Source organism: Phragmites australis, chromosome 19 (assembly GCF_958298935.1).
Source record: "Phragmites australis chromosome 19, lpPhrAust1.1, whole genome shotgun sequence".
Classification (NCBI taxonomy): Eukaryota; Viridiplantae; Streptophyta; class Magnoliopsida; order Poales; family Poaceae; genus Phragmites; species Phragmites australis.
In genome coordinates, this window is record NC_084939.1 from 23,361,608 (window position 1) to 23,374,305 (window position 12,698).

General features: G+C 42.8%; 1 protein-coding gene across 1 annotated transcript; it reads left to right on the forward strand.

The window, feature by feature from the left end:
* The first annotated feature begins 11,980 nt into the window (after window positions 1-11,980).
* LOC133900033 (uncharacterized) lies at window positions 11,981-12,679 on the forward strand. The gene has a single exon (XM_062341106.1). The coding sequence runs from the start codon at window positions 12,039-12,041 to the stop codon at window positions 12,489-12,491; it is 453 nt and encodes a 150-aa protein (XP_062197090.1). The 5' UTR covers window positions 11,981-12,038; the 3' UTR covers window positions 12,492-12,679.
* The last annotated feature ends 19 nt before the right edge of the window (window positions 12,680-12,698 follow it).

Sequence of the window (12,698 nt, forward strand, 5' to 3'; positions counted from 1 at the left end):
AGTACCGTCAAGTCCAAACTTGGTCTGTATGGTTCTCGACTGCTCCTGGTTGAATCTCGCGTGTTTTTCTTGAAGGTTGGCGAACAGATTGATGATCCTGCTGAGCATAATGCATTGATGCCAGTCTCCCTCCATGTGTTCGGCAATGATATTTGGGAGTCATTAGAATGGGAGGTTGTTCCTTGGGGGAAAGAAAGATCAATTCTGCTAGACATGACCCCCGAAGTTGTACCATCAATACTCGGAGTTACCAACCCTGATCAAATTCTCAGCTCCCACCGAATGAACTCGGCTTACGACCAGGATGATTACGACGTACTCGAAGTTTCTTATCATGATGTTTCCAGGACCATAAAAAACCCTTAAGGGGAATTTCAAATGGTGTTCTTGTAAATGGATATCACTGAAGCTTTCTCCTTAGTCAAGTAGTAGGCTTTTTGGTATGCTTCTGTCTGATGGTTGCAATAAAACATTGCTGATATTTTGCCTATCCAACATACTATTGTCACTATTTTCTTATCGATGAAATAGAGTTAGCATGAGTAGATGCAATCTTGATCCATAGGCATGTGGACTACCTTTAAGACTTATTGATCAAATATCCATTGATATCTGAAAATTCAATTAAACAAGCTATTAGATGTGTGTCCCTTGAGTGAGCACTTGAGAAGACTATAATAACAATGAAAAGACTAGTGTGAAACTAGAAACAGAAAATATGATGGTCTTTTGCAAACTTTCACTAACTTGCATGTTTAACCGGCGTTCGGACATGAGCTCCGACAGAAGAGACACATGGGATCGATTAGAACTTTAGAATATTTTTTAGCCATTAGGCGTGAGATGTCTGATAATCTCTTGTGCTGTTATGGCTTATTAGGTGTAGTTGTCCATCATCAACCTAACATATACCTCTACTGGCTCTTACCCAAAGCAGTCGACGCAAGCCCAAATAAACTTTTGCAAAAAACATATAAAAATTTATGAAAAGTATGGTATTATTATGTAGCCCCGACTCTATGGTTGAGGAGAAGATTACTCAATCTAAGAGTAAAAAAAAGGACATACTTGTACCATCGAAGATATGTGTTGCTATAGCTATCGACTATCTACTTGATGATGGAATCGAGTGAAGAGTATAGTCGTAGCATCGAGAGTATGCGATGTAGCCCCCGACTCTCTACTTGATGTGATAATCAAGGCATAGAGTAAAGTCGTAGAATCAAAATATACTTGATGTGGCCCCTGTCTCTTTACTCAATAACTGAATTCGAGTATAGAATGGAGCATAAGTATTCACACAACGTGGCTTCCAACTCTCTGAATAGTGCGATAACCAGAGACCAAGAGTGAAGCAAAAACATCGAATCAAAATTATATGATGTAGTCCCCACCTCTCTACTCGATGAGTGAATCGAGTGGAGAATAGAGCATAAGTATCAAAAGAAAACGCGCAATGTAGCCCTTGGCTTTTCTGGTCGATATGATAATAAAGATAGAAAAAGAGCATAAGCATTGACACATTACTCTTGACCACACGCTCGAAAGCGCTAGCCCCCGAGCTCATGGCGTGCTTCTCGTCATGCGACCTTGCATCGTTGCCTATGTGTGCTCGTCGCCGGCCGAGCAGTAGCCAGGCCCATCGGCAAATAGCCATGCCATCAAATTCACATGCTCGCGTAGGAGCTTTAGGTGTCCTCGGTCGGCCCATTTACATAGCCGTTTGTCGTCGGCATGCTAAGGCCAAGCCACTGCCATGCCACTGCCGCCATGCGCCGTCGCCGACTGCCCTTCGGTCATCGTCGTTGACCACCCATGCCTCAGTCGAGTCCACATGCACGCACTAGTTCTGCTGCTGCCCTCCACTGTCCGTGGCACGCCATCGCTCGCCACCGGCGAGTGTCAGCCGAGCCGACTGACCGTTCAAGATCCATTTGGACCGAGTCAACAGGTTGGGACCACATTTCCTCTCAGTGGCTAGCTCGGCGCCGATGCAAGAAGTTTTGGGCCATTTTAATATTCGGTTAAATCAGAAAATGCAAAAAATATTTATTTTGTTTTGTTATTTCGGCTGAAACTTGTAAAATGCATAGAAATTTGAATATTACTCTAGACATTGTGAAACTAATTTTGTTAGGTTTATATGACCATGATCTATATATAAAAAAAATGCATGATCCATGAAATATCTACTGAGATTTCTTTAATTAATGAAATGTGTTAAAGCTTCATTAATTCATAATTAATTATTGGTAACTCCAAAATTGATGAAACCAATTTTTTTAATCTTCATGTATTATGTTTTGTTCAATAAAAATATTTACCCTCATACTAAGCATAATTAACTTTCTAATTAGGATTAAGTTTTGTTTAAGCTTAATTAATTCAGGAAATTAGTAAATGATTAACACTAATCTCACTTAAGAAATCATTATTGCTTTAACACTCGTGCCATGATGCATTGTGTCTCCACTTTGGTCGTATACTGTGGAGCATCTCTCATTGCATATCATCCATACTCAGCAAACGAAGTTTCGGAGAGTCATGGGTTTGAACCTGAAGGCGAACCAGTGGCGTTCGTGAGTGAACAACATGCATCACTAGGCAATCATCTATCATTTATCTCCTATGTTTTGGTGAATAGTTGGTTAGTCTGTTGATTTTACTATATGTCATAGATGCATGTGACAAGGAGTCGATATCGGGAATCGGGTAGAACCTATTTGTTGCATTGTACCTGCCTTGATAAAATTGTTAATTCTGATCCTTGTAGCCTGGCTATTTCCATGACATGGTCCAACTTAAAAGTGATACGGTAATTGCTTAGTCTTGCATAGGTCCTCGGTAGAAGTTGATACGGTAATTGCTTAGTCTTGCATAGGTCCTCGGTAGAAGTTGAACAATGGATGTCACCACCGTTCGTAAGTTACATGAATTTCAACTACTATTACAAAGGAATGATAAGTTGGGATGGTGAGTTGGAAAATTGAGACGAAATGTGGGCGATGCTAGGGGTGTCTTATGCCCTAAAGTGGATGTCGGAGGACTAACTCCTGTCGCAGGGATCCCGAGAGACCCCTTTTTAGAGATTTGGCCAGGGGGATGATCCTGAATAAGTTCGTCGGAACAATAAATAGGAGTGGAAATAAATGCAACTGCTGGTGGTGGGAGAGGATCGGCCTAATGCAAAGGGAAGCAAATGCACCGGGGTTTAGACAGGTTCGAGCCGCACGGGGGCATAATACCCTACTCCTGTATGGATGCAATAACTTTCCCCGAAGGGGGATTCCTCAGGGAAAATGTCTGGTTACAAGAATATATGGTCTAACTGAGAGCTTGAGGCTCCCTTGTTCTAACTCTACTCAAGCTTGCTTGCGGTGTTCTTCGGATGATGTCTTTGATCGTCTCGATCTGTATTCGGCTGTTTTTTCGTGTGATTTCTGATTCGGGGGCCCTCTTCTTTTCTCTGCCTCCCCTTCCTTTTATGCATTCGCCGGCCACGACATACCCCGAATGGGAAAGAGGGGACACAAGTTCCGAGATGCCACGACTGAGAAAGGCGTCATCATTCCCTCTGGGTGAAGTGACAGGGGCGGTGGAAAAAAGCGGCGCGTCGCCCGATCGCCCACCGCTGTGGACGCCCCAGCGGTGGGCGCCGTTGAGAGGGCCCACTGGGCAACCATAGCGGCATCCGGCGCGCCCACCCTGTCTTGTCCTTCTGCCATGGCAGGGTGGCGGGCGGAATGCCTTGATCCCGGCAACGTTATCCCGAGACACACCGGGCGATACGGGACGAGACCCGTGCAATTAATGGACCCACGCCCCCCTGCCAAAGCATGGCAGGGACTGACACTTTAGCGGGAGCAGTTGGGGATGTCAGGATGTCAGGCCGTGCATGTTCATTAAATGCGGCATTGGACCTCTGACTAGTCGACACCTTGTCGGTGGGCCCCTCTGGGTCGTCGGGGCTTCGGGTGTCCTTGTGCGAATCTTCGGGGAACCGAACGCTCGGGGGCTGCCACGTGCAGCCCCGAGCACTCTCTCCCGAGCACCTCTGTAGAACCTTCGGAGAATCGAATGCTCGGGGGCTGCCATGTGCAGCCCCGAGCACTCGTGCAGCCCCGAACACTCTCTCCCGAGCACCTCTGTAGAACCTTCGGGGAACCGAGCGCTCGGGGGCTGCCATGCGCAGCCCCGAGCACTCTCTCCCGAGCACTTAGCTCTTCGGCCCATCGGGGGACTAGGGTACTCGGGGGCGAGCGGGCATCCCCCCCGAGCACTTTCTTCCCGGTACTTGGACTCTGCAGGTCATCGGAGAACTGGAATGCTCAGGGACCAGAGGCTGTGGCCCCGAGCACCTTCTCCCGGAACTTAGAATTTCCTCATCCCGCAGGAGGGACCTCGCAGGATGGTGACGCGTGGCGGACGGCCGGCCTGGCCTCGGGACTCAGAGACCCCCGGTTCCTGTTACGCCGACAGTGGAGTTTCCCGGGGTAGGTCGAGAGAGGAACCCGAACGTCATAGACCGTCTACATCGTTTAAACATTGTCCGTTGGTGTTGTTGGCTTGAGCACTTTTCTTACTAACCACATGTCGATCTAATAGTAAGATAAGCCAAGTATCGTTAGTCATCGTGTTCATTTGACTCATGCGCTCGGGGTGTGAGAAAGGGCTTGTAGAGGCACATGAGAAACACTAGTAAGTCGTCGTATGCTCGGGGTCTAGGTGACCTCCACATACATCGGGCATGAGAATAAAGGTTTGAGGTGGGTACATGAAATGTTGTCACATGAATCCTCACTTGCAACTGACGGGTTATGTGGTCGGTGGTCTCGTGTCGTATGGGTAAAGATGTACCCCTGCAGGGTGTAAGAACAATTCAAAATACCTCACTCTCGGTCATGAGTATGCTTTTTTCATCAGTATCAGTCGTAGAATTTTGATTCAATTTGGGAAAATAATGGAAAGTATGTGGCTTCTGAAAGAAGCATGTGATGGTACTTATTCGAGTTAAGCAAGTTTACTTTATTGATTATTATGTTTATTGTCAGTCAATGCTAGTTGTTCATACCAGTATAGTGGTTAAATTGCTTTTCACTAAATCAATTTAACTTTGTGGCTTTTTCTTGCTATTCATCCAAATATATTATCCTTAGAGTCGGAAATATATATACCCATATTACGTAAGTCTTGCGAGTATCTTCGTACTCGGAGTGCTGCCCTTAAGTTGATGTAGGTAACGAAGAATTGGTTTATAGTTTCTTTTATCCCGCTGGTGCTGGAGATGGCTAGGAGTAGAGATCGAATGTCTGAGTTAATCCCGATAGTGTCTTATGGGCAATTGTGCCACTGGTCTTTTGTTTTATTAATATCTTTCCACTACATTATGAAACCTCTGATCTAAGTAGAAATTAGAACTTGTGAACAAGATTTGTAATAAAAGTCAAAACTTTTATACTCTGTTCATATCTTGTGATGAAACTATATTGTAAACAGTATATACTCTGATCTTGAACTTTGTTGAGCATATATCGGGACTGCCTGAATTACTTCTGTTTTAATCGATTTAATTATTGATTAAGCCAAGTGTAATTTGGTCAGTTTTGACAATGCATTGGAGAACATTGGGCTCCTTGGGATCCCACTCGAGATGTCCCACCTCGCGGTATGCGTCCAATAGTCTGGACTCGATAATATTGGTGCAGATCAATTCACCTTGATGGTCCCAACAGAAGATCATAGTTCCGAACGTGATCTTCGGCCCGGCTAGGGGCAATTCGAGGGTGATTGTTGTTGACCTGAAGTGGTCGTAGAAGCTGACATCGGAGAATCCAGTGTCATTGTGCACTCGAGACATAGTCGATCTTGAAAAGCAGAAGACCCCTACCTAGCGCGCCAACTGTCGAGAATTTGTTTCTGACAATGTGTCTGAAAAATAACAGGTTTACCTTGGTGGATCAGAGATCGAACAATAAGTGAGGCACATGCGATGTATACAGGTTTGGGCCTCCAGTTGGAGTAACACCTTACATCTTGTGTGGATAATTATGTATATGTATTCATCCGAGTACAGACAATATGGCTAACCTATTACAAGGAGTAGATCGGATCTAATCTAATCTAGGGCTAAAGTCGTCAAGTTCCTTTTGTGTCAAGGTCTTGATGCTTGTCTCGAGTAGCAAAAAAAGAGAGCCTCTCTCGGGGGTTCTAGATCCCCGCCTTATATAGGGGTGATGTACCACCTCTTATCTATTCGTAGTCGATATGGAGTCCTTCTTGTTGTTCAAGTAGATAAATTTGTTATGGATACTAATCTTCTCGAGTTGGGTAAGCAATCGAGACCTTCTTAGTATACACCTTCTAGGTTTCGGGAGTATCAGGTACCGCAAATTAAATTCTATAATATCTAAAGTTGTTAAGTATGCACACGGTATACCCCGTTCGTGTATGGTATAATTCTTATGCGCATATACCCTATAGTTAGATATTCAACGTGTCACTACTTATACTACTAAAAAAACTATTTTCACAGGCAGGTGGTAACCCATTTCTAGAGGCGTTTAGCCCATCCACCTCTGATCGAAGACTTGTGAAAATAGATAATTTTCACATGTGCAAAAAAGACTGTATGTGGAAACCTATTACCAGAGGCAGTTCACTTAAAGAACCGCCCGTGAAAATAAGTTTCCACAGACGGTTCATTTAAGGAATCATTTGTGTAAATAGGTTTCTACAGGCGGCTCTTAAGTAGATTGTTTGTGAAACCCGATTTTCACAGGCAGTTACTTAAGCGGACTGTCTGTGATAATCGGGTCCTCGAATCGATATTTTTTGTTCTAAAAAAGCGATTTTTTTGCCCGACCAGGCACCCCCGCGATTGCAACTTCGCAAGTCACGAGTCACGTGACTTTTCACATGAAATACGTATGCGTGTGGTTCTTAACACTCAAACTCAAAACCTCTCAGCTCGCGTGAACCCTATTTACCATCCCACCACAAAACTACTAGTGATACTAATACCATATGTTTTCTTTTGATATCTTCTATCTGAAACTTCAAACAATTATTTAATCATCTAAATGATTTCAAATCAAAATGTTTTCAATTACAAAGTTATAGATCTTATCGAGAGCTATAATTTTCATATAAAGTTTGTCCTCATCCAACTTCCTATGAAAAAATTATGATTTTTTTAAGATAAGCTAGCATTCATCACCAGATGCGGTTCACATAAAAAACTACCTCTGGAATTGACCATCTATTGGTAACGAGGTGGTTTATATAAGGAATCGTCTATGATAATAGATGATAGTTTATCTTAAAAAAATTATAACTTTTTTATACGAACTCAGATGGGAATAAACTTTATATAAATATTATAGCCCTCGACGAGATCTACAACTTTGTAGTTAATTATTTTCATTTAAAGTTATTTAAATGTTCAAATAATCATTTGAAATTTTATACATAAGATATCAAAATGAGCGCATATGTTATTGTTATCACTATTACTTCTGTAAGCCAAGTCTCCAAATCCTCCCAAGTCCCTTGGACACAAAGTCATTTTAGGAATACAAACCTTCTTGGAGTCCTTTATATTATAAAAAAAAATCCTTGAGTATCCAAATGGTTGGTCCTTCTCCTATCTTGCATTACAATCTTATAGGCCACTACCTTATCATCTTTCTTCTTCTTGAGAAGATAGTGGGGTATTTGATCTTTTTCGTGTTGATCTTGTTGGAATTGTAAGAGTTGGTAGTATTTTTTTCTTCTTGTTGTTCTTGAGTTGCTTATATTAATAGGATTTATGATAATAATAGCATATGCACTCCTTTTAATTTTATGTTTGAAACTTTAACTGATTATTTAGACACCTAAATGATTTAAAAAAAATTAGCTACAAAGTTGTAGATCTCGTTGAGGGCTACAATTTTCGTATAAAGTTTGTTCGTATGAAAAAGTTATGATTTTGTAAGATAAATTATTATCTATTAATAAAGTTGGTTCACATAAGAAATTATCTCTGAAAATGATATCCCATTACCAAACGTGGCTCGCCTAAGAAATCGTCTTTGAAAATAATCTTTTACACAGACAGTTTCTTATTTGAACCGTATGTGTTAATCATCTTATTATTAAAGACAGTTCACATAAGTAGTCGCCTGTGAAAATAAATATTCCACAGACGATTCCTTATGTGAATAAGGAACTGTCTGTGGAAATGACCTTTACACATGTGGTTTCTTATGTCACCCATCTCTAGAAATCTTTCAGACGGTTTATCATATAAGTTGCTTGTGTAAAAGTATTCTAGATATCTTAAAAAATAGTTTTTTATAGTGTTAGTTTATTTATTTTCTCAATTCTAGAAAGTGAAAATGCATTTTTAACTGAAGTAAGTGAGTTTTTTAGTCGATCCAATGACCCAAACATACAATTACATCCGTAGCGTCCACCATGGCCGTCCGTCTTTTGTTTTGGAGTCAGGTTAAAAAAGGCAAGAATTATGCAATATTAGGCCTGGGCTGGGCTTTAGTGAACGTGCGGATCAGAAGGCCCAGTTAGCAATATGCCCAACAGAATAGCAAGGCCGAATGCCCAATCTATTAGTACGTACCCTGCAGCTGACGTCCCCTTCTGTAGGGTCGGACAAACAGATCCGAGCTAGTGAGTTAAGTTAGCTCCGCTCGGCGCGTTTTAAAATTTAAGTTGCTGGTGAGCTAAATAAGTTAGGTTATCATCTGCATCATATTACTCTTTTTCACTATAGTCATTAATTTGTCTATTAATCATCTTCATCTTCGATGGAGAGACTTCTCGCTAGTCTACATGGTTTTCTATTGGTCAGCTTTCTTTTTGTTATGATGTAACTCTTATCTTTTTTTTTCTTCTTCTATTGATCATTCCTTGAGGCTTTGCATGTATAGATCAATGTGTGGGAGAACGTTGTTTCATATTTTTTTAGAAGAATGCTTTGTTACAGTAGCAGAACATATATAGGTGGATCTGTCTGTTGTTATGCTATATGCAAGTTTGAAAATATTCAGAAGAGATTTAGCTTACAGTAATTATACCTTTGATTAAACCATGTAAAGAAGTACTATGCTTATAGATGTTATTGCTATTGTTATATAATTTTATTGATGTATTTTTTAGTGGATGTTTATATTCTTTTCATCTTAGTAACGAGCGCTCGTGAGCTAAACGAGCTGGCTCGCGAACCAAACAAGCCGAGCCGAGCTGATTTTTCTGCTCGTTATGTTAATGAGTCAAGCCGAGCCAGCTCATTATCTAAATAAGCCAAACGGGCTGAGCCATAACAAGCCAAGCTGGTTTGTTATCCAGCCCTACCCTTCTGCTCGTCTCGTCATCGTCGGTCGACTCCTCAGTTGTTGCCACTCGCGTGATCGCATTTCTACGTGTCTACTCAGCTCCTCTCTCGCCGTCTTGCATGACTACGTCATGTCGCAGCCGCCCAATCGCCTAGCCCCGACGCCAGTCGTCCAAGCGTCGTTGATGCTGGCGCCTTCCATGGAGGTTCAGGGAGAGGGAGAAGAATCGGAAGAGACCCGAGGTGCTGCAGAGCGCGGTGGCAGCCGTGGTTATGTGGCGGTTAAGGTTAGGGATGAAATTAATTAATCTAAGGGTACTTACTGACCTTTTTTATTTCAATAAATTATACTATTTTTTAAATTTTTGTTTACTTTGAAAAAAATAATATTATTAGTTGAACTATAGAGGGTCGATGAATACACTTAAATTCACCAATTTGCACCCTTAGTTAAGGTGCCGCCCGGAGTTGGTGTCAAACAAGGTCGAGGTGCCCCCCTAATTGCTGTAGCAATTCTGCAATTGACAGGAAGAGGATTCAAACTAGAGGTAATATCAATGTCGCTACAATTGATAAATTGATCAGTGATATCGTGTAGATTTTTTTTATAATGTAACAAGGTATTATCATGTATATTTGTTGGGGCTCTTCTGACCGTCCAAGTACCCATGGAATTCCAAATGTCACCGGTTCCAAAGCCGAAGAAGTGGTTCAAGAGCAGGTTGCTATTGAAGCTATGGTTGCCGAAGATGCACAAGTTGAGGTTGGGGTAGAAAATGCACAAGCGCAAGCACAACCACTAGGTGAAGAACATAATGAAGGTATTAACCTTATCAAGGAGTTTGTCCCAAATGTTCGCATGTTGTTGCTAATTCAGCACTTTGAATATCATTTGAGGGATTTCATCCTAACATTAGATCCGAAGTTCAGATGGCTTATTTTGAAGGGTCCGACCCAACTTAGAGGTCATTTATTTCCTTGTAAGGGCTCTAGGGGCTTTCGAGTGGCATGGCTTAATGATTTGGTCATGATGTTTTCACAAAGATATGGTATAACAATTGGAAGCATGTATCAAATAGAGGATTGCCGGATCATTGTCGTGCAGTTGGTGGCTGCCACAATAAAGCAAGGAGATGTGTACCGATGACTTAAGTAACCAAAGGGCAAGTATCTTACGTAAGTTTGAGGTTCAAAGCATAGATGCTGAAAAGCAATACGAAGTTTGTTTGCCGCTTATTTAGATGTTGCAAGGTACCTAGCTCATTGCGCAAGGTCATGCATTCCGTGAACGCGATGAATCTTCTTCCTTAAATAAAGGAAATTTCTTAGCAATGCTTGATTGGTACAAGAAAAGGAAGGAGGATCAGTTGTGTCCAACAAATGCACGTATGACTTCTCACCAGATTCAAAAAGACCTCATAGAAAGTTGTGCAAAAGATATCAGCAAAGTGATAAAAGGAAAAGATCAGAGTGATCTTTTTTCTATTCTAATTGATGAATCTCATGATATCTCAGTAGCAGAGCAAATGATCGTGATTATGAGGTTTGTTATTATTTGTTTATGCATTATATCTCACATAAGTTTGACTGTTTTGTTACTCAACTAATTGTATCATGTATTCTGCAGGTTTGTGAATAGTAAAGAAATAGTTGTTGAAAGGTTTTTGGGTCTCAAATATGTGGAGGACACGACACCAAATGCACTAAAGAAAGCTTTACTTGAGATGCTTGCTATGTATGGTTTATCTATTGCTATACTATGAGGATAAGGGTATGACAGAGCTTTAAATATGAGAGGTGAATTTAATAGTATGCAAAAACAAATTCATAATGAGAACACTTACGTTTTCTATGTTAATTGCTTTGCTCACTAGTTGCAAATGGTCATTGTTTCGTTACATCTAGTTCTTCATCTTTTGATGATTTCTTCAACTATGCGAGTTTAATCGTGACTAGTGTTAAATCATCTTGCCGAAGGAAGGATAGGTTAATTGTGAAACATCGTGACACAATTTTGGATAAATTGAAGAGTAGTGAGATTTTTTTCAAAAAAGGGAAGTTTTAAAGTGCAAACTTGGTTAGATCTAGAGATATAAGATAGGGTTCTCATTTAATAACATTAATCCACATTGAGTCAACGTGGGACTCTATGATTAGGATGTTGTCCATGATTCATGAGGACTGAGTGTAATACAAAATGTCGTTTATTTACTGTTTGTACTCTGATTCGGTATGCGTATCCGATCTGTCTACTAATAGTTAAGTTTTACCACGCGCGTTTGCGCTATCTATAACTTAGAGCGTGATCCGCTACTGCCCAAATGAATTCTCACAATGGTGTGGGCTCAAGCTTACAAGTTACGGACTGCAAGCATCTTCCCCGAACGGGATTACTCCACCTGCCGACACCTTCGGCCTACCTGCCTGGTAGCATATAGCACAGATCTAGCCTGCGTCCTTGTCTGCACACATTGCAGTGATATCTGTTTGCTGCTGCTGCCGCCGCCAGATGGATGCAGCATCTCTTCCATTCCCCTGCGACAAAGCAATGCTTACGTGCAACCAAAGCACTCTGCTTTTGCATAAAGTTGCAGTCTTGCAGACATACACCCCCGGCCGCGCTCTCCCATCGTCGGCAGTGTTATTCCATCCGCAGGGTGCGCCGCCTGCCGCGTACGCGCGCTCAGCGACGCTTCGATTAGAGTGGATGAGGCTCATCCCGAGGTGGTGGCCATGGAGACGGGAGCCGGCGGCGGCGCATGGAGGGAAGTGGCCGGATGCGGAGCTGGCGGGCCGCCATCTCCAAGTCGAGGCCGGGGGTGTCGACGGGGAGTGCGCCGAGTCGACGGCGTCGTCGGAGCACCACCAATGGCGGCTGCCGGTGGAGGAGCCGGTCCACGTCGAGGATTCCGGGGATGAGGCGTCGGCTGCCTCTGTCCACGCTCATGAGGTGGCCGGCTCTGGTTCGGAGGGGAGCAACTGCGGCGAGAGCGATGGTGAAACGGTGGAGGGCGGTGCTGGCGGCCGACGGCGGGGGCGGAGGAGGGAGCGAGGCGGGTTTCCGGTGTTCATGGTCGTCGGCCCCGCCGCGGCGTTGCTGCTCGCGCTGGTGGCGCTGGTGGCATGGAAGAGGCAGCAGCGCCGGCGGCTAGCTGGATGACGCGCGGCATGCACGTACTGGCATGTCTAGTACTCGTACGCAGCCGTACGTGTACGTTGACATCTACAGGTGCGGTTGATTTCCATATGATACGACCGTACACCACTGGACGTGTCACTGTACATAGTTTGTCATACATGCTGGGATCACTGTACAAATTTGAGTCGAGTTGAATGTCTCCGTACATATTTTTGTAAACCTTTTTTT

Bases quoted from the DNA above. Each gene is read 5' to 3' on its own strand.
- LOC133900033 (XM_062341106.1), top strand. From the start codon at position 12,039: ATGAGGCTCATCCCGAGGTGGTGGCCATGGAGACGGGAGCCGGCGGCG.